General features: G+C 38.4%; 1 protein-coding gene and 1 long non-coding RNA gene across 2 annotated transcripts; one reads left to right on the plus strand and one right to left on the minus strand.

Moving 5' to 3' along the window:
* The first annotated feature begins 303 nt into the window (after positions 1 to 303).
* Positions 304 to 16958, plus strand: tars1 (threonyl-tRNA synthetase 1). The gene is made up of 19 exons (XM_044377000.1): positions 304 to 482; positions 1262 to 1339; positions 1792 to 1982; positions 2856 to 2979; positions 5926 to 6050; positions 7349 to 7466; positions 7559 to 7623; positions 7760 to 7838; positions 8057 to 8203; positions 8960 to 9058; positions 10190 to 10356; positions 11144 to 11306; positions 12312 to 12449; positions 14068 to 14145; positions 14402 to 14502; positions 15006 to 15110; positions 15337 to 15409; positions 16019 to 16133; positions 16262 to 16958. The coding sequence occupies exons 1-19, from the start codon at positions 423 to 425 to the stop codon at positions 16408 to 16410; spliced, it is 2175 nt and encodes a 724-aa protein (XP_044232935.1). The 5' UTR covers positions 304 to 422; the 3' UTR covers positions 16411 to 16958.
* On the minus strand, positions 15687 to 16063 carry LOC122999780. Its single transcript, XR_006407823.1, has 2 exons — positions 15979 to 16063; positions 15687 to 15795 (listed from the first exon to the last, which is right to left on the minus strand). It is a non-coding gene; the product is annotated as an uncharacterized LOC122999780 (long non-coding RNA).
* Positions 16959 to 22599: the final 5641 nt, after the last annotated feature.

The following is a 22599-nucleotide window of genomic DNA, read 5'->3' on the forward strand; positions in this document are numbered from 1 at the left end:
GAATTCTCCTTTATACACCCATGGTTGTTTAACTCATAGACTGTATATAAAGAGGGTTTAAGTCTACAGCAATGTTGCATCAGAATCGCAATATCCGGGAGGCGATATTTTTTATCCCAGGACGGCGAAGTCATAACCCGCCCTACTCTGCCTCTGATTGGCTTACTCTGATATTCTTATCCTAATCTTAACCAATCTCACTCCTCGTGATTAAACCTAACCAACCCAACCAACGAAGGCAACGAGTACCAGCCAATCAGAGGCAGAGTAGGGTGGGCCATGACTTCGCCATCCTAGGAAAAAATTGGCACCCGGGAAACGTCATCAGCCCTCACCCGGCACCTTGACTGCTTACAGTTCATACACCGGTAGCTCAGACTTGCGAAAGTTATCTCTTAAAGTGGGGTAGCTTTTCACTTGTAATGGCTGATCAGACTGTCGTGGAGAAAATGAGCGAATTACAAGTGGGAGGAGGACAAAAGGTAATTCTTCTGTTTTCAGGACGGGCTACATTTCAGTCATATTAGCCAGCTAACAGCTAGCCTAGCCAGTATTCAGATTCATGCTGTCAGCAATGTGGTGCTAACGCGTCGGCTAGCAAGCTCCTATAGATAACGTTATGTTGGTTTCACCTACAATATTACTCTCAAGATAACAGAAGCATTACTTCCGCGTTTGTTTTAATCTGCTAAAGTGGGAAGTAATGCCACATTGCAATCTGGCGACCCCAGTCGGCTAGTTTGGTTTGGCCAACCTCAGTTAACATTGGCTATTAACACGTATGGCTAAGAAGAGAGCGTCACGCCAAACTCTATTCAAAACTCTGGCAATTTAATGTTTATTTGCTTATAGGTAGACTTAAACTCACGTAAGAATAACACTTAAGACCATTTTATGAAGCAGGTCGGTTCTCTCTTCAAATCGGCACACACCCAATGCATCTTCATGCAAAGCTTACTTTAAAAACTGGTTTGAACTCCCACAAATTTCTATTAATATCTCCAGTGTGCGTTACAACTTGGAGGACGCTGTAGGGTGGCGTTAACCATTTATAAACTCTTATTGGATCACTTTGTGTCGGATTTTCCCATAGTCATATTGTAACTATCATGAATTATAAAGGCTAATCAAATACCAATAAGGAAGGCCTCTTAAAACAACAGATCTTTGTATAGTGTTAGTGATTTTTTTTTTTCAAGCATCGTGTTGGTGTGTGCCTTTCACATCTGTACTGTGTGTAAACTGTGTGACATTTGGACAGGGGGGAACTGAAGGTGGTAAAGATGGCGGCAAGAAAAAGGCCAAAAATGCTGCTGGAGACTCTGGAGGTAAAACTGAGGTGAGTTGCTAAATCAAGAGGCAGAAACTATGTGATTATTTTAAGTGGACATATTACTTGTTTTAGAAGAACATAAACTATGCTGTACAGTACGTCTACAAGTTGTATAGATCCTTCCTAATGAACTCTCTTGCACCTCAAAGCAGCCACCCACAGGCTTTATGGTTGAGATTATTGATACAGTCCACAGTGTATGTCTTTGTACCTTCACTGTTTTGTACTGATGTTTGGTTAGGGTGAGTCATCTGCTAATTACACAAAGAAGATGATGAGACAAGCTGTTTTGGGTAAACAAAGAAAATGGTTTACAACATTTCATTTCTACCACCTGGACGTAAAGCCATCTATATCGACAATTTGTACAGATTAACACACAATGAAAAGTATACACAATGACAGCATTGTCCTTTACCATCACATTCACTCACACCTTGTTTTTTGTTGGTGTCCAGCTATCACCGGCACCTCAGTACATTGAGGAGCGTCTCACTTTGTACGCAAAGCTGAAAGCCGAGCACGATGCCCTGATGACTGAGAGGGCTGCAAAGGATAGCCGACCCATCAAGGTGACCCTGCCCGATGGGAAGGTGGTGGAGGCCGAGTCTTGGAAGACCACGCCATACCAGGTGGCCTGTGGAATCAGGTCAGTGTGATAATGAGATCGATGTCTGATAAGATGTGGAGTTTTTTTGTTTTCTGCCAGCGTTGTCCAATATACAGTACGTGCTAGCAGTGTGTAAACAGAAATTAAATGTTGATAACCAAAGGTCACATAAACATAGTAAAAAGCTTGAGGAAAGCTTAACAATTCCATCACCATCATTGTAAGAGTGCTGTTTTCAACCTTTTGTGGAAAGTTAATTAGAATTTCAGATGTAAAGGACTAACCTCAAGGATGGGAACTGTACTATAAGCAGTATCCCTTTAGCTTCTCCATTGGCACATTACCGCAGGTCCGTCAAACCAACATGCACCTTGTAAAACCAGCTAAACTACACATACTGTAGTTCTAGTGATGATATTAGTGTCACTTAATCAGTACATGATGGCAAATTTTCAGAAATCCTAGATCTATGTGAGGCTGGGAAGTATATCAATATATCACTTATTGCCTGTCATTGCAATGATGTGGAATTTGATTTTCTTGTGGATTTTGATAGTTTTATATAAATTCATACACAGCAATTACTTTGTGATTTCTGAAAATAATGACATTTGAAACTAAAAATCTTAATTTTCATGCGCCATTATCATACATGCATGCACACATCTAGTTAGTTTGTTCTACATCAAATAACAATTAGATAATCAGCATTGGAGCTTTTTATGTTTAATGTGATATTAATGTTTGAATATCACTTTTATGTTATACATTTTTAAATGTTAGTTGTACAGGATGTCACAGAAGATGTTATATTTGGCCACTTTTAACGAGGACTTGTAATTATAATAAGAAAATATAAATGTATATCTGCACATTCATTTGATGTGAAATATTTCATGTTTTACTGTCCAGTCAAGGCCTTGCAGACAACACAGTGATTGCCAAAGTGAACAATGGTGTGTGGGATCTGGACAGACCTTTGGAAGATGACTGCAGCCTTCAGTTGCTCAAGTTTGATGATGAGGAAGCTCAAGCTGTAAGTCCACCTCAGCCCTGGTCTAAAACAATTATTAGATTTAGATTCCCCCCCCCCCCCCTTTCATATGAGGGTCATTCCATGTAAAATCAGACAGAATCCAGGAAAGTGGTTGCAGCACCATCTCAGATTTTATTCAAAGTTTGTGTATATAATGTTTGGGTCCCAAAACTAAAGGCCCAAATGCACTGAAAGCATCTGACACATGTTTTGAAGTACCCCAGTTGTTTAAAATGGCTGAACGCGCACCAAAAGCATTACGAGGTGCATCAAACTGCCTTGATGCCCTGACTCTGACCTTGTTTCGAGTTTGGAGTGTCAAATGAGGATCCAGCAACCAAAGCTGTTTTCTCTGCAGCTAAGAAGGAGAGAGAAAGCGCAAGCCAGCTGAGCACCGGTGAGAGAGAGAGAGACAGCGCGACAATGGTTGAGCGCAGAGAGCGAGCAATAGTGAGAATAAAGCCGGTGGATGAGAGAAATAAAATGTTATATTCTGATTATTTCACAGTTATGTTTTACAGCATAAATGAATAACCATCAAACACTCAACAGATGGTTTACTATGGGAACAGACACTCTTAATTTAATTTCCTCCTCTGCATTTCTCCTTTTCATTCATTCATTGCATCCAACTAATACAGCAGTTAATACAAAGAACAACAGGACAAATCTGTGTTGGTTCTGTGGTGTTGGAATTTCAAATCTGATGCCTGCAGTGCGCCATTGGAGCATCAAATGACGCGGATTAAATGAGGCGCGTTAATTATCGCTTTTAGTGCGTTTGGGCCTTCAGGCTTGTAAAATATTTTTGTTCAATTCCAATGTTTTTATATTTCTTTGGCCCTTGATATTTTTTAATTTTTACACTCTTAAAACAGCCTTATCTGCGAAGCTAAGTTTGGGCATTATTATTTTGAAAAGTATTATTCCAAGCCTCACCTAAATTTGTAGAATGGAAGACAAACAACTTCTCAGTATGACTGAACCATTAAACGTTTGTACTGTATGCCTATTGATTTTCTGTAAGGCCCTAGATTTGGGAAAAAAAGTGCAAAATTGCTAAACAAGAGTGATATTTAGAGTATTATAAACCCATTTTTGCCCTCATATAGTATAACTCATCATTTTTTCTTCAAATACAATCTTTAATTATTTTTATGTATGTTCATTTAGTGTACAAAGTGTCCTTCTATGTTCCCTTCATAGATAAATACACATAGTTGAAAGCATTGTTTTAACTCTGGGGAGGAAAAAATGTCCGTAATGAAGAAGCAAGGTCTTCTCTTATTATCTGTACTTATGTGCGTCCCAGCCTCTGAAACATTGATAGAATGCCATGTCAGATGCCATCTATTCCAATGAACATACTGAAAACATGTTTATCCCTTATTTCTTACAATTCCTGTAACACAAGAATTCAATAACCATGGAGATACTGAGGCAAAAAAAATGTAATTCTGAAATGGATGTTTTTCTGCCATAAGTAAAATATCTCTCTAAATCTGTATCTGTTTTTGTATGAAGGAAAAACAGAAGGACATGGGCACTTTGTACACTAAATGAACAGACATTAAGCTTTCTCAACATACATTTTCATGTTCGTACTAGCTACCCCACATACCATTTTGATCCTATGAAAATGACCAAAATATGCTACCACACCTTGTTTTATTCATAATCTTTATGTCCATTGGTAGCAGAGACCTCAAATATTTGCACAAAATTAATAAGACTGTACTTGCAGAAAAAATAATGATTGATATCATATTGGTGCAAAAATGTGGGTTTGTAGTACCCTCAATATCACTCTTGCTTTTGGGGGAGGAGGGGGGTGCACTTTTTTCCAAATATAGGGCCTTATAAAAATAAAATGGCATGCAGTACAGGCTTTTAATGGTTTTGGCAAGAACACATGTTTCATGTCTTCTTCCATCCTGCAAAGTTTGGTGAGGCTAGGAATAATACTTCAAGATATTAATGCCCAAACATCACTTCCCAGATGAGGTGTTTTTGAGGCTATAAAATTAAATGATATCAAGGGCTGAAAAAATATGAAAACATAGGATTTGAACAGAAATAATTTACAGGCCTTGGTTTTGGGACCCATTCATGATATAGACAAGGTTTGATCAAAATCTGAGACAACCTTATCTGATTTGACACAGAATGACCCATGAATTAGTAGATTGGATTGTAGAGCTGTAGAATTCACCTTAAAAATCTCCTTCGAATGCACAGTTTGAAGCCCTTTTGAGCATCACTATTTAACCCAAAATACTCACCAACCAATGACAAATGCAAAATATTTCACCCTTCCTGGTATGTAAATAGCATAGGCTGACCTGTGTATGCAAGGTTAAAGTGAAGAATGAGAGGTTTACAATCAACAGTAAAGCTCAAAGCTCTGTGATTCACCAAGTGTGCGAGCTACAAAGACATTAAGAGAATATAAAACACTGCTGTAATCATCCACTGTCATAAATGTGGCAGCATATGGTCTCTCGAGAATAACTAGACTTGTCCCTAAAATAAAAGCCCAATTTTATCTTCATTGTCTTAACAAAGTGCTGAACATTTTACCAGAAGGAGAAGCAGTTGTCAGTTGACACTGTTAAGTACTTAAGATAATCCAAAGTCAATTTGCTTTATTGCAGTTTGTCAGCAAGTTTTTTTTTTTTTTTTTTTTTTTAGCACATTTAAGACATATCTTTTGTGTTGTCAGCATTCAGAAGAATTGATTTACACTATTTAAGTGGTTTAAATGGTCTCAAAGGCTTTAAAAAAGTCTGCAACATAGTGAATGATTTTAATATCGGCATAGATGATAAAGGTCAACAATCTTGATTTTCCACCACGATGATACTGACTTAATTAACACAAAGAGTTTGACTCTGCTGCTGTTTCACTAATCAGGCAGTACTTTTTTTTTTTTTCCCTTTTCTTAAGGTTTACTGGCACTCCAGCGCCCACATCCTGGGTGAAGCCATGGAGAGGGTGTATGGGGGCTGTCTCTGCTATGGTCCCCCCATCGAGAGCGGCTTCTACTACGACATGTTCCTGGACAACAATGAGTGAGTCGCACAGGCTTTGGGTTCAGATTTGTCTGTATAATTAGTTGTGTGTTCGTCAGCTCTGACTTATTTTGGTGTGTACTTCAAGGCTTAGCAGCTGTCACTCTGCCTCACTGTCTAAGACCAGTGGCAAAGACAGAACAGGTGGACTGTAATGACACTGATGCTGTCAAGCTGGATTTTTCTTGGGTGTGGATTTGAAATGACATCTTTCTATATCTGCACACGGGATTGGAATCATAAAACCAAATCTATTCAAACCACGGACTAGAGATTACTTCAGTGAAGCTGAAGTTGAGAACCCCTTAAAAATTTCAACACTTCCTCCTCGTAAACAACTTTTTTACTTGACCTTTCCCTGAAACAGATACATTTCTCCCTGCTTCAGGCTGCAGGAGAGCGTGAGGAGCGCTGTCTAATTAATTCTACATCTTCCTTAATGAAGTCATTTTATGCTAATGGAATTCTTGAAGACTGTTTTTTTGCAAGGATATTTTAACATTGTTGAAGCCCTAAGGCCAAGGACTTCGAACTATTTGCCCGTGCTTGGCAGAGGTTATCAGTTTCTGGCAGTCAAAGAATTACATTGGTGAACAAAAGGTCTGGTTACATCCATGGTGCCCTATAGAAACACTGGCAGGCTAAATTTAGCATTGGAGGCAATTTAAATATTAATTTAGGCTAGGGGCGGGCGATATATTGAATATACTCAATTGATGATCATGAGATGTAGTAAATGACTATATCGCGAATGAGTATAAATTGTCACAATTTTTTCTTTTTAAGCCGCTGGCATGAGACTCATTTTGGTGTTTCGCTTCTCTTGCTCTCTCCTCTGGCTCTCTCGCTCTCACAGATGCAAAAAGAAAAAAACTCACATACATACGTCGCACACACTCACCTGGGCGAGTGTGTGCAACGTATGTATGTGAGGTTAAGTGTGTGTTTTTGTATCTGACAGAACTTCATTTAACTTTATCATAGCAGTACTTTATTCAACTATATTATAGCAGTACTTTAACTTCATTATAACAGTACTTTATTAACGCTATTATAATAGTACTTTAACTTTATTATAACAGCACTTTGACTTTATTGTAACAGTAGTTTATTCAGTATTTTAGTAGTTTACAGTAGTTTGGAGATTTCAAAATATTGAGATATATATCGTGTATCGCGATATAGCCTAAAAATATTGTGATATTATTTATAGGCAGTATAGCCCAACCCTAGGCTACTAAGTGGTATTGTTGGATGGTACTGTTCCTGTTTTGTTTACCTCTTGAACTTTTGGACAGGGGCGTATCGAGCAACGACTTCCCCGGTCTGGAGACCTTGTGCAAGAAAATCATCAAGGAGAAGCAGCCCTTTGAGAGACTTGAGATTAAAAAGGAAACTCTGCTGGAAATGTTCAAGGTATCTCACAGCATTAACACATATGAAGAAAACTTCCTTTGAGGAACATTGCAGAAGTAGTAAAATCTAAAACCGCCTCTTCTTCTTGACAGTACAACAAGTTTAAGTGCCGCATCCTGAACGAGAAAGTCACCACTCCCACTACTACCGTTTACAGGTGAGCCTGGGACCTGTGCATGTCAGAGTTCATATTTTTTAATTCCTGTTTCCATGTCATTTGATACGTATTTGGTCCTCGAAACACATCTGTTGTTTAGAGAATATTCAAAACTCATGAATATCCTGCGTTTCAGGTGTGGTCCCTTAATTGACTTGTGTCGTGGACCCCATGTGAGACACACTGGAAAAATCAAGGCTCTTAAGATCCACAAGGTGAGCTTTTTATTTCTTAACCTAGTGTTACTGTATTTGTGGATTGATTACTGATTGAAGTATGAGTTCATGTACCGTAGTATATGCCCAGAATATCTGTCTGTAAGCACATCTGTCCCCATTTCGAGAGCAGAGTTACCTTACACTTTATTCTCAAGGGATAAGATGGGCCAAAAAAATATGATGAAAGCTAACATCCCGTATCTGTGGTGTGCTAGAACTCGTCTACATACTGGGAGGGAAAGGCGGACATGGAAACCCTCCAGAGGATCTATGGAATCTCCTTCCCTGACCCCAAAATGCTGAAAGAGTGGGAGAAGTTCCAGGAAGAAGCCAAGAACAGAGATCATCGCAAACTGGGCCGGGTAACTGAAATGTTAGAAGAAGAGTTCATGTCCGTCGCAGTTTTGAAATAGTTTCCCGTTGGGTTTCTTCCCTCCTTTTTAAAGAATTTTATTTAGTGCATTAGGTATATGTCTGAAGTTTGTGAAGATGTGATTTGACTGCAGACTTGCAGTGATGAAATACCCAAAACAAATATCGTTGTTTACAGGTAGAATTCTTCTAAAGCTAGAAATATGAGCCAAGGTAGTGTCAGATCTTCAAAGACATTTATGAACAGTGTGAAAAATATACAGCAGTTGCATTTGCAGCAGTGTGGTTACATTTTCTGGCTTAAAAAAAAACATCCTACTACAAGAAAAGCTTCTTGGGTTTTAAAAGTCAAGGACAAACACTTGAGAGAGTATCACTTACTTTCTTTCAGAGTTTAGACAGTTGTTCATCTTCATTTATTAATGAATTGAGCTTTTTCTTAGCGTAGAAATAAATACTGAGAATGTTTGGAAATAAAGTTGTCAGCTGTGAGTGAACCCATTCAGTTACTTCTTACTAATAATCTCTCATTTACTGTTGACAGGGAGTTGGCAGTTGTGTGATGTTGCCATTCATTTAATATAATAACAGGTGTTGAAAAGTGAGCTGAGCAGGAGTATATTGCTAGACAACAGTTATATTAACAACAGCATGTGACGAGACGTTTCATTATCTCAAATAAAATCCAGAGTGGTTGCCCTCATAGTGACCTATACATATTTTTTTTTCTTCTTCATCATCATCAGGAGCAGGACCTCTTCTTCTTCCACGACCTGAGTCCAGGGAGCTGCTTCTTCCTGCCAAAGGGAGCCTTCATCTACAACACCCTGATTGAGTTCATCAGAGTAAGTCAGAGCTGTGGAGAGTTGCTGTGATTTTTACTCTACACTTTGAGATATAAGAAAGGACAAAGGGTATGAGTCAGAAAGTTGGAGGAAAAGGGAAGAACAGATGTGTGTCGCCTTCAGTCAGCCTGTGCAATAATAATGGTTTTATACATTCACAAGGTATATTTAAAGTGCTGCAATTTAAAATAATTACAAGTTATACTGTATGTTGATGCAGCATTACTTATATCATGCTCTTGAAATGCATCAAGTCTTAGTTATAGTTTCACAAGTAAAATGTAATAAGACATTTTGTAGATCTGTGATCATATCAAGGTAATATCTTATCCATACCCCCTTTCCCACTATTTAAAATACCATAAATAGATGTTAACAGATCTAACTTGCCAGATAATAGAAAATCTTTGCTCAGTGTCAAAGACTAATTTATGAAATTTAAAATGGTTTAATATTTGAACCAATTTATTTAGAATAAATTGAAAGCAGTGATACATGAAGTAATTGTCAGTATTAAAGAATACTGTTGCACCTGCTTCATAATTAAAAGCCGCACAATTAATTTCATTTAAACATTCACTTCCTTCGTCTTCCAACAGCGCACTGTGCAGTGTAAATTGGAAGTAATTTGACTTTTATGTGGTAAATAAATGTCTGACTGAAGGGACTTTGAATAATAAGGTTTGTTTGAAAAACAGCTCCGCTTGTACAAGCAACAAACACCTCCAACATCTGAATATTTGTAGTGTACATGATTGCCGGGATTTCAAACAAATTACTTATTTTCTTATTGCTGTCAGCTTTTAGTTTGGAATTTTAAAACTGACATCTAACGACCCAAGGTACAATAAAGCTCTATAAAACTGACAAATATGTAAAAAAACAAAACAAAAATGCTGAATTTCTTGTTTACCCAAATCTCCTTCACAATGTGAAAACAAACAAGGATGCAAATATTCAGTGGTATAAACATTATTCGGGGTAGTTTGCTTTCTCTAAATCTTTGCTCGCAGAGTTATGTATCCTTTGGGGGCATACGCGCTGTTTATCGGCGAGTCCCCGTTGTGTTGACAGAAATTGTTTTGAGCAGTTGCTTGTAGTTGTGACACATGTACACATTGTCTTTGGCAGAGTGAGTACAGGAAGAGAGGTTTCCAGGAGGTGGTGACTCCCAACATCTACAACAGCAAGCTGTGGCAGACCTCCGGTCACTGGCAGCACTACAGCGAGAACATGTTCTCCTTTGAGGCCGAGAAGGAGACCTTTGCGCTCAAACCCATGAACTGCCCCGGACACTGGTGAGGCCTTCTTTTCCCTCACATTCAGAGATGAAAGTGTGCTTTTAATTAGAAAATCAAAGTCTGCTGTTACAGATTGTTTTGCAATGGTTAAATAGATATTTTTAGTCTTTTGGAGGCTGATTTGTTCTTCTCAAGCACTAAATGCATTTGCAACATTACATGAGCTCAGAGTAGTATTGTTTCATTGCAAAAATATTAACCTGGGTGCAATATTTAGTTGAATATCTAAAAACACCAAACATAGCAAACAAGAGAGCACCATCAAGCAATGTTTCCATATACTTGGAACAGTTTTATAACTGCACAGTGGGTTTATTATCCCTCAATCTATGAAAGAGTTTGACATTTCACTGCTGTAATTTGTCATCTAGTCATCCAGCCCAACTTGTAATAGACTGATAGTCTTGCCATGTTTTCAGTTCTTGAATGACCCAGTTCAATTTAGTGCTAAATGCTGCATTGCAGTGTAAAGAAGCAGACTGCAGCTCTTTGTATTCAAATCTTTTATCTCTTTTTTTTTTTTTTTTTTTTTTTTTTTTTTACTGTTCGGTCCTTGTGCTATCCACAAAGGCACCCCCTCTGGAGATCATACTGAAATGGAAATTGAGCTCGCAAACACATTTTGTCAAAGCGTTGAATGTCAGTTAAATCAAATATTGAACTCCGTCTTTCACAGTGTTAAAGCAGCAGAGCAATTTTCAGTTAGTCTGATAACTCAAAGCTGCAGTTAGCAGTTGAATTTTGATGTGTTTTTAATTGTTTTACTCTCTCTGTTCGGCACCAGTCTGATGTTTGATCACCGGCCACGCTCCTGGAGAGAGTTGCCCATTCGCATGGCCGACTTCGGCGTCCTGCACAGGAACGAGCTGTCGGGAGCCCTCACTGGCCTCACCCGCGTCCGCCGCTTCCAGCAGGACGATGCTCATATCTTCTGCACCATGGACCAGGTGAGGCCCAGCCGATGATACAGTGACATTAGTCAGTCACGTTAAGTTCACACAACACAAATGATAAAGGTTAACTGTCTCCACTTTCTATATTGATCATTTAAAAATAATACACCACATATTCACAAGAAAAACTCTTCAGAGCAAGTTAAACAATGTGAAGAACAAAACAAAGCTATTACACAGTTAAGAGAGAAATTGCTTCCTTTGTAGACGCCTCTCAGTACATCAATGACTTGCTGGTACAGTTTATTGAATGAATTCAGGTAATGTGGTCAGTGAGCAGTCTCTCACATTTTCAGATAAAGTGAGAGAACTCCAATAGCTGCATGCTAAGTCCTTCCACCCAAAAAAAGGAGCCCTGCCAATACTGATACACAAGAGGATTTTGGAAAGCAAAGGAGTCTTCTTAATTAGTTCTTAATTAATTAGGCGATTGAATATTTAATTATTTTATTGCACTTTGCACACAAATTATTTCACTTTTAATTTGTCACTTTCATCGCTGCAGCTGGAAAGCACCGCTTGTACTATTATTGTCTTTTGTTATTTACTAAATCAAAACAACCTTAAAGCAGACTGCAGATATGCTCTGATACATGCCTCGAGGTTTATAATCAGTGTTTCCAGATGGAGAAGTGAAAAAAACAGTTTCAAACTTAGATTTAGGAGAGAGACTTTTCCCCTGTAAGGTGGTGGAGATCCATTTTTTTCCAACTGATCTTCTGTGTTTAATATCCTATCGCTGCTTAAAACTTGTGATTTGTCACATGCATGTGTATGATTGCCTTATTTTAACTCCAGAATTAAAATAGCACCTCCAATAGCAATTAATTACACAATTATAGCTGCCGGAAAAAATCAAATCATCATTTTTTCATTACATCATTCATTAGTAACACTGTAACAAACAAAGATGTAATCGGGTATTAAGCCAGAAGTGAAATTCGCAGCCATGTCCAGATGGATGATGCAAATTCTGTTTCATGCTGTTTTTGATTCCAGATTGAGGAGGAGATCAAAGGCTGCCTAGACTTCCTGCGGACTGTGTATGATGTGTTTGGCTTCACTTTCAAGCTCAACCTTTCCACAAAACCAGAGAAATTCCTGGGAGACCCCAAGGTCTGGGAGCAAGCAGAGAAGGTAATCAGAACGCCTCTTGTTTTTTTGCGTATAGTCAAAGAAGTGAACGACTCACACAAAGTCTCACTGGAGAATTAAGATAGTGACCTGTGATATTATTAAGATGGAAATTCTGGCGCCACTCCACAGACAGAAAACAGATTGTGATTTATAGACTCCCAAGAACGTCTATACATTAATGAATGAGTTTTATTCTGTTTAACTCTCCAGAGTATCTCAATTGGTTGTATCACTGTCTGCCTTTGCTGTCAAATCATATTCATTCTCTGTGGACCAGCTCTTTATTTTAGATCTTAGGTTCAGCTATAAGTTGCTCTTAGAGAGCAGGTAATGTTTCAAACTAGCGTGAACAAAGTGATAACAAGAGCGGGTGAGTTACACTGAGTGATAATGAGTCTATTTACTTGATGCTTTCAGCATTAGATGAAACGACGACGGTCTCTCTTGGGAAAATCTAAAATATACCCTAGATCTGTACAATCAGAATTAAATGTTGACTGTTAGATCAATTGTCACAAGAATACTTTATTGATTTAACAAGTGTATGAAGCACATTCAGATTGTTTCTTCATCTAGTAAACCTTTACTGACAGGCTCTGAATGAATGAAAATCTGTTGACCCAGACAAAGCATGCATTCAGTTTTACAGCAGGGCGAGATTGTTTTTCACTTCGTTTTCCTCTTGATCTGATTGTTACGAGTATGTTTCATTTCACCAGTGAGATATTACATCTCACAGGTCAACTATAATCTCACATAGGGGACAATAATAAAATGTGAGCAGGGTAAGATGTAGATAACGTTACTTACCTGTAATTATTGGTTATATTTACATGCACAGGTATTTTATAAGCTTTTAAACAACTCCTCTTCATCTCTTTCCTTGGTTTAGTCGGTTGTGTCATCGTTCCGTCCTCAGTGATCCATTTTAACTGCATTTTCAAGTGTGTCATTTGCCCCCTGGATGAAGAACATTACTGATGATAGAAGTTATTTTTAACATGTTATTTCATGAACAATCAATCCAACAGCCACAGGAACTAATTAAATACTAAACACTTTGTAGTCTGCTTATGGACGGAAGAGAACAGATAATTTTAAAGACTATTGAGATTGTGCTGCTTCTTACCGACTGCATTCGTAAATGATGGTTTGCCTTTCGGTCTTTCTGTAATTAATTGCGAGTCACAGCTCTCAGAATAGCAGTAATATCTGAATACCAGTTGGAGTTATTAAAAAATATACAGCTGTCTTGCTTGACCTATCAGGACGCTTTCTCTGAGGGACAACATTTCCCACCTAAAGCACTGACTATTTTCTGATTAATGTTTGCACGCACAAAGGTGGAAAATTATGTACACAAAAAAAAGGAGTTGTAAACTTGGCAAAGTCACTGGAACAGAACTTGGTGCATGTTTCCCTCACCTCATTAACTCCCACAAGCAACCATAAAATATTATTGAGACGTTAACATTTCTCAGTTCAGTGATTGGTTCCAGATGAAGTAAATGTCAGGTCTAAATGTACAGCTTTGCTTAACATCACTGTTTACTCGCATGTTGGTCAGCAATCGATATTGTAGCAAAGCAGTAATTGTTTGTTGTTTTGTTTTTTACAGCAACTGGAGAACAGCTTGAATGACTTTGGAGAGAAATGGGTTCTCAACCCAGGTGACGGAGCTTTCTACGGACCAAAGGTGAGCATGTGCTGCAGTAATGATATACTTTAATTGTGAAACAGCATGAAGGTAGCTTTGGTCATTTTGATAGGAGCGGCTGTGGCTCAGGAGGTAGAGCGTCCATATCGTATATTAGAGGGTTTGTGGTTCGATCCCTGGCCCCTCCGGTCCACATCAGTGTCCTTGAATGAATCAGAGGCAAATTGTAAATTACTTTGTCCGTTAAGGAGGAAAAGAACAGTCTATTTACCGTCCATTTTGTCCTTCTCTGCAGATCGACATTCAGATCAAGGATGCCATCGGCAGATACCATCAGTGTGCCACAATTCAGCTTGATTTCCAGCTACCAATCCGCTTCAACCTCACATTTGTTAGGTAATCCTTCTACCTCTTTTTATCAATAAAAGTAAAAAGACAGAACAATATATTGTTGCTGCAAATCTTCATATATTTTATAGAATGAATATAGAATAGAATAGAAACACTGTGATACAATTAACATAATCTAAAATTGTAGCTCTCTCACAGTAAGAAATCAATGTTGAGACATATGTTATAAAATCAAGTGACGCTATAGCGTAAAAAAAGAAAAAAAGACATTTGCTTAAATGAAACTCCATTTGAGGAGAAGCACTCATCTTTGTGTTTCTTTGATTTATGTCCCTGAAAACCAATTGTCTTGGTGCATTATTTTAACCAGCCTTTTTGTTTTGTAAAAAAAAAAAAAGAATGAAAGTAACAATCGTACAGCTGGAATGCTAATGACATGCAAATTCCTCCAGATGATCATTTTTGTTCTCCTGTTTTTGATTTCTCTCTTTTATGCGAGTCCTGGTTGCTGCTAACACTGTTATTGTCTCCTAAAAATGATTTCGTAGCCACGATGGTGATGACAAAAAGAGGCCGGTGATCATCCACAGAGCCATCCTGGGATCAGTAGAGAGGATGATTGCTATTCTGACTGAAAACTATGGCGGAAAATGGTTTGTATACAGTGAATGAAAAAAAAAAAGATTTGTCAAAAGGGCCTTGACTCCAGGCATTTATATTTTTGTTTTTATCGCAGTTATTTATGAGCACTGATAATGACTTTTTGATAGAAGCAGCTCAGCTGTGTAAATATTTGCACAGGTACCTTGCAGGTTGTGCCCGACCTGCTTTTCTGCTCACCGACTAAAATCAAATGTGTCTTCTTCTCTTCTGTTTCAGGCCTCTGTGGCTCTCTCCTCGTCAAGTGATGGTTGTACCTGTAGGACCGACCTGTGATGAGTACGCTCAGAAGGTAACCACTGACCACAGCTACTTATTCTAACTATCAATGATTTAAATAAGACAAAATAAGACAAAAACTACTTGAGTAATCATTATGTGAGTAATGATTAGTCACAGCCCTTCTGTTTTACTTGTGAAGCCTTTGTTATATGGTTCTGTTAGTTATAATTTTTTTTATTGTCATGTATACATGAACTTTTACTGTCACCTGCACCAAACCACATAAAATACTGTCAGTGATTCTGAAGCCTTTTGCACATTAAAGTCTGTAGAGAAAGCTAAATGAATGGGAGGAGGATAACTTGGGTTTTATTAGCTTGTGCCATCTGTTGTGTTGGTTATGGTAACATCAGACTGCAGTGTATATTGCAGACATCAAAAAACGAGACAGCATTGCTTTAAAAAAAAAAAAAAAACAGGAGAAGACACGAGCAGTCATACAATCATACAGTCAAGCCGACTATTAATCCAGAAAAGCTACCTAAGAATCCTTCACTGGAAAACTGTGCTCACAACTACAGTACATATGAACCAGGAAGTTTGAATTAATTGTTTAAAACATGCTTGATGTAGACTTACCTCTTTTAACTGTTGGTCGTTTCTCTGGTTAATGTTGCAGGTCCAGCAGGAATTCCACAACAGCGGCTTAATGACTGACGTGGATCTCGACCCCGGATGTACTCTGAACAAAAAGATCAGAAACGCACAGCTGGCTCAATACAACTTCATCCTGGGTCAGTGGCAACACACTCCATCTGTCACTTATTCCTCTCTGTTTTTATTGTTATCTCTCCCTCACCGTCTATCTAGATATTGATTTCCCTTTTTTGTCCTCTTTGCATCTTTCTCTACATGGAAAAAGTGGTGGGAGAAAAGGAGAAGACCAGCAACACTGTAAATGTACGCACCCGGGATAACAAAGTCCACGGCGAGCGCAGTGTAGAGGAGTGCATCCAGCGTCTGAAAGAGCTCAAGTCGTCCAGGAGTCGGAATGCCGAAGAGGATTTCTAAGCTTTCCCGAAACTCAAACTGCTATCAGCTTGTCCTCATCTCGACAGGACCTCGAGTCCAGTAACTGTAAAGGGTCATGTGGTTGAAATCATTTTTCCATGAGGGATGAAACTACTTTCACACCGTTGCCTAGTCCCATTTTTGTCTCCAAGAAATCACATTTTTCAAATTAGACAGTTACTGTGTTGTTTTTTTTCTGGTGTCTTCCATTTCCTCTTCACTGTATGATTTCTGTTTAATCAAGTTCCAGTTTTCATTACTCCATGGAATGAAATATAATTGTCCATATCCCCTCTGCTTATACTGAAATACAACTAGCGAGACTCTAATTTGATTAGGTCTCCAAACAGCTTCACAAAACACTTGTGCATCATTGAATAAATTCTACCATAAAACTGCTCTGAAAAACCTTTTCAATATGTAATGAACTGTATCAAAACAGAGGGGAAATCATTTGTACCACTGTCTTAACAGTTTGTATCAGTCATTATTTTTTCAGGGAATTGTACACGAGTTACAATTTTGGTAATTAAACAATCTATTCTTTATGGGTGTGTGCGCTTCATATTTTTTTTTAATAACTTACAAGATAAAATTCACCTCCGTGGGGATATTTCAGCAGCAAATTCTTCTTTAGAGGTTTGTCTTCATAATTAAACTTCTGCTGAGTTTGTCCGTCAGTCGACTGTCAAAATGTGGAGAAAATGACAAGTTAATATAAGCATGAATAGCCCCAAATAATTACAGCAATAAGGTAGAATATCAATAATAATCACCCTATTGACAAGTAAATATGTATTGAAATTGCTGTAGGAAAGTAGTGTTTGTTTTTTCAAGTTGAAACTCCGTTAACTGGTTAAAGATTTGGCATGTTAAGTTGAAATTATTAGAGTTCAGGACTGGGAGCATCAAATTTTTCATTAGTAAGTGCAGGTGGATGGGAGTTGGAGACATGAGAGTACCACTGAGGTGAAAATGGATCCTTATCACCTTCCTCCACTAGTGCTTCATCATTTGCGACGCAAATCAGCGATGTGCTGGAGGGTAAACACCTGATGCTCCACATTATGACATGCTTACTGAACCATTTTGTTTTGCTCCATTAAACTAAAGCACAGGTGAAAAGTTTAAATCTTTCTTAGAATACTTTGCTTTATACTTTAGCATATTTAAAACAGTAATATGAGTCTGTTTATTTCTTTTTTCAAGAGAGGAAAATGTTCTGAATTACATGTAACCTGTAAACGTGCAGAAGAGATCACACAAATAAGTGCATGTTATTACCGTTAGTGCTCTAGTTATGCACTTTCTTGACTTTCCCTCCATCTGAGCTCATTCTCTCTGCTCCAGCTATGTGAAAATATACTTTGTCCACTTAAATCTGTAATACAGATACAGTTTTTGATTAGGTATACATAAATCTTGCACCCACTTCCCACTCTCAGTCTCAGATTACTATTCCAACCACTAGTCGGTGCTATATTTGTATACTCCACTAGCACAGCTGGAACAGACATGAGTGTGTTTCAGCAGTCTAACATCTGGGAAAAGTGGCCCTGCACAGATCAGTGCTTTTATGGATAAAATAACACAGCAAACTTAGTAAACGAAACAAAAGGCTATGGGGTAGCTTTGCATCTATTTGGCCTTCTTTGTTCACTTAAATAAGGTACAGTATTCACAAGGTTCAGTAGAAATGGTATAGAGATGGACAAACTCCTGCCTTGCTCGTGGCCACAGGATGTGGTCGTAACTGTTCGCTGTTTTATTTGTAAATGGCCTTTTTAAATCATGCGAGCGTCTCCTATTAATTTAAGTAGGAACATTAGCACTGAGGTTAAAAGTTAGAGCAAAAGATGGCCTCACAGTTGCAGAAGAGAACATGTGGACCCAACTCTGAATCCAGGCCAATGAAAACATTGATTTTGGCTGCAAGTTGCAATTAATTAAAATAAGTGAGAAGCCATCACTTATTTTGGCCAAGTTGAAGTTTTCAGCACCACATAAAATATGTTCACAGGTTTGGTTTCTTGTGAAGAAATATGCTTACTAAAATTCATATATCTGTCAAATAAATCCAAATTTTATGATTATATTAGTATTCAAAACTCTTACGTTGAATGTTACTATTTAGTTTGTAAAAATGTTTATTAAAAGGTAAATTTCCAGTCTGAAAATGTACTTTTTATAAAATAATCACATATAAAAAAGTGGGTTTACTCCTATGTCCTGGCTCCTATATTCCTTATTCACTCCTCATCATAGTAACAATCCTAAATATTTAAGATGTTGGCCCATGTCTCATCAAAAAAAGAGAAAAACTTAAACTACCAGAACAAAGACATAAGTTTACAGAAAGCCCCAAACCCTCATACTGTATCAAATCTGACCACAAGGTGGAACAGCTGAACCAGGATCATGTGGGGGGAAAAAAATGTGGGGGGCTAATGTCGGTGGAGTGTGGGAGAGAAAAACATTTTGATAGGGGGTTAATGAAAAAGTCAATGGAGTAGGAGAGTGTCAACACACAGGGCGAGACAGGCAGAAATCTCTGGGGATTCAGCTCGGCTGTTGACTCTCAGCCTTCCTGTGAATCCTCGCTCCCTCTTGGATCCTTCCTGTACGCTTCACTGGCAACCTGGCAATGAAGGGTCACAACGCTTCACTGAACTGAGCAAACTTTTCTTTCTCTCGCCACACATGCATTTCAAGGTATCAATTCACATGTTAAAAAGGTCCCACTGCTACAGCTCTTTACTTAGATGATGCTGAGATAAGTCATGGTGTGAGCTCTCCTTTTATGACTCAAGTTAGTCCTATAGTTTTTAAAGTATCTTTTGTTTTCATACCAATCCCTTTTCTGCCCTGTGTCAGCTGTTTTTATTATCAATGATGTTTTTGAAGCTAAACCAAAACTATAATCTGTCTCCAAAAACAGAAAATCACTATGCACATTGTAAGGGATGCAGTTTATCTCTATCATTTTCAAACGGTCTAACCTTGAAGGAATAGTTCAATACTGTGGGAAATACCCTCATTCACCGTGAGTTAGAGGAGAAGATCAATACTACTCTTTTGTCTGTATGGTAAATATGTAGCTGGAACCAGCAGCTGGTTAGCTCAGCTTAACATTAAGACTAGAAACAGCAAATCTGGCTCCTCTAAATGTACACAATTAATTAGTGAGCTTCAGAGGCGCTGGTAGACAGATGTTGTTGCCTTTGGACCAAGCGACAACCACTGCTAGAGGCAGAAGCCAATGTCAAAGTGCAATACCATCGACGGCCACTAGGTGCTGGCTCCAAAAAAATCCCTGGCTCCAATTGACTCTCATTCAAAAAAGAGTCAACTTCTCTCTAGAAATACTAATTCAATCATTTTTTTCAATGAGTCATTATGGTCTCAATCGCTAAATTCAGGCCCTCTAATAAGTGTGCTGGTGGTCATTCAGAAAATTATTGCTCTGTTAATAAGATTTAAAGACTTATAGTAGCTTTGATTGGTGCCATGTGGTCATTGATTGACAGCTGTGATTGCCAGTTCGCTCACCTGCTGCTCTTTTAGCCTTTAGTGTGCAGCGCTCGGTGTTCCCAGTAAGCTAGGATTTGCTTTGGTCCGAGATAGCGGGATGTGTTTCCAGAGTATAAAATGTTACAGCCCACACTCCTTACGTGGAAGGTCCAGGCTCCAAACAGAAAAGACGACGCTGAATATAAGCAGCAACTCTGGGCTTCAAATTGGCTCCAATGCAAACTAATGTCCATCTTTATATAGGCTACAGTCTATGCTTTCGACAGAGGCTAGCTGTTTCCCTCTGCTTCCAGTCTTTATGTTAAGCTAAGAGTACTAACCAGCTGCTGGCTGTAACTTCATACTTAACAGAAAGATGTGGGGCTGATCTTCTCATCCGACTCTAAGTAAGAATTAAGCAAATAAGAATATTTTCCAAGATGCTGAAATACTTATTTAAAGCACATCACGTATGTAGAGATTCATCATCCCATCTGCCTTTTTTTCCCTCTGCAGTAACAAGTTGTTATTGACGTTGTTTACTGTATGTGTTTATGTGTTGTTTCCTTTGTCACCATGACAACTGACAGCAGTCACTGCTGTTGTAAAGTCAGTCTGTATGATGTATGTAAAAGGTTTTTTCCCCTCTACTTTTCTTTCCGACAGTGACAGCCAAAAGTCTAAGACCTCCCCTGTGACACACTCATGTTCCTACCTTCTCTCCTCCCTTGCATCCACGAGCCATGTTGCTTCTGGAGCAAAGAAATGCATATTTGAATGCTTCCCAACCCATTTTCTCCTCCAGAGTACTTCTCTGTCTCTGCAGTAACTACTACACCCCCTGCCACACACACATGCACACACCCTCCTGCACCATTACCCCTCTGCATAAATGCAACAGAACCCCAAATTATGGTCAGCCGCTCGTGAAGTTAGTTTTGCTTGGGAAAACCAAGCTGCCATCTTTAATATCATAATGTTACCAAATTATATGGTTCTAATTGGGAATCGTTTGATCACACTTTCTGGCATCTGGAAAGCTAGCGTGTGACCTAAACATGCTTTTTTTCTCATCTCAAAAGTATGATCTCTGCCTCTGACCCAGCATAAATTAAGTAAACCGCTTTACACCAAGGAGAGGCCTTTGCCACCAGTCACACCCTGCATGTAGCCAACACCAACATTTCACTGTGAGTATCTGTGATGTAGGTCTGGAAGATCTGCAAACACGAGACAGCTGCATGTCATGGCAAACTGAGCAGCAGTACAGTTAAAAATGAGGATCAAAAGCAAAACTACAGAGAATATGCAAGATTTGTGTTGCAGAAATCTGGTCTGAACTGATAACACGCTATATGAATAATAAATCATCTCAGACCAGTGGTTCCAAACCTTTTTTATTCGATGGGCTCAAGTACCCCCTCATGGACCCCAACCATCACGCTCCAAATGTGTTCATTACAATTGCTTTTGAAGTGGATGTTAAGCAACCATAAAAATGGATGTTGTTACAAAAATTTTTTTTTAATACAATTGGTCAAGTTCGCATACTAGTGGCAGAAGCTGGATCCTTCAACCATTTATCCATTTCTTTCACGTAATTACTGTATATCTGCTTATCCGTTATTTTTAGCTAATTAATTCAACTGTTTGTCCATTATTTTTAGCTAATCATTTCAAATGCTTATCCAAAATTTTAGCTAACTAGCTAACAATTACCAGCTACTTTTAGCTGACAATGTCAACTTTTCTGCTCACTTGCAAACTAATTTTCATGCAATCTGAATGGCTGCCAATTGCAGATAGTGATTTGGTAAAGATCAGCATCTTGTTTGGATGTTTATTTTCCTCCTAGATGCAAACACGGATTTTATTTTTTTAAATCAAATCTTTTTTTTTTTAAATTTATTTAGAAATTAGCTGAGCCACTCCACAATCTTTTACCACTGGCAACTTCGGAAGTACTCCCTGGTTGGGAATCACTGATCTAGACGATTACGTTGTATGATTTGCCTTTCAAATCTATCCAACTGGGTGCTTTCCCACAATTTCACTGTGACAAGTATTATTTTAACAGGTGCATAGTAAAATTTAACATTCTTGGGTTGCAACAGCAGTAAAAGCTGATGGACTTTAATTACCCCCTGACATCTTAAAACCTCAATGTCTTTTCCGCAAATCAGCATTTTAATCTTAACTGCAGTGCCCTCAGCATCACAGTAGCTGCAGAAGTGCTTTTTTGTTGCTAATATGCTCCTTATGGTAAAGAATTACATACTGTAAATCACCCATACACAGAGTCCACCTTCCTTTCATGCCTGTGTTTGTTGAAATTGGCCCGCAGCACTGGTTCAGCATGAATCTAGCAGCCCCATTACAACCAAGCAAAAGGTCATTACTCTGCTCTGCCCACAGGGAATAACACCTTTTTCTTCATTAACCAGCGAATAAGAGCTGTTACCCACAGTTTCCATTACTTTGTACTGTACGACCAAGTGCAAAATAACTCAACGGCTCTCTCAGACTAATTTTCAACAGATTTCCTGCTTTAACACATTCTGTCCTCATGCACAATATCCTAGCATTAAGTCAGATGCAGTTTGAGAAAAGTTACTGCCATGAATACTGCTATTTTCTTTCTTTCATACAGCAATTTTTCTAGGAACACTTGCCCTGAAT

This window comes from Thunnus albacares, chromosome 2 (assembly GCF_914725855.1).
Source record: "Thunnus albacares chromosome 2, fThuAlb1.1, whole genome shotgun sequence".
Taxonomy (NCBI): domain Eukaryota; kingdom Metazoa; phylum Chordata; class Actinopteri; order Scombriformes; family Scombridae; genus Thunnus; species Thunnus albacares.

Coding starts and splice junctions, on each gene's coding strand:
- tars1 (XM_044377000.1), top strand. CDS start 423: ATGGCTGATCAGACTGTCGTGGAGAAAATGAGCGAATTACAAGTGGGA. Junction 1,340..1,791: donor ACTCTGGAGGTAAAACTGAG/GTGAGTTGCTAA, acceptor GTTGGTGTCCAG/CTATCACCGGCACCTCAGTA. Junction 1,983..2,855: donor CAGGTGGCCTGTGGAATCAG/GTCAGTGTGATA, acceptor TTTACTGTCCAG/TCAAGGCCTTGCAGACAACA.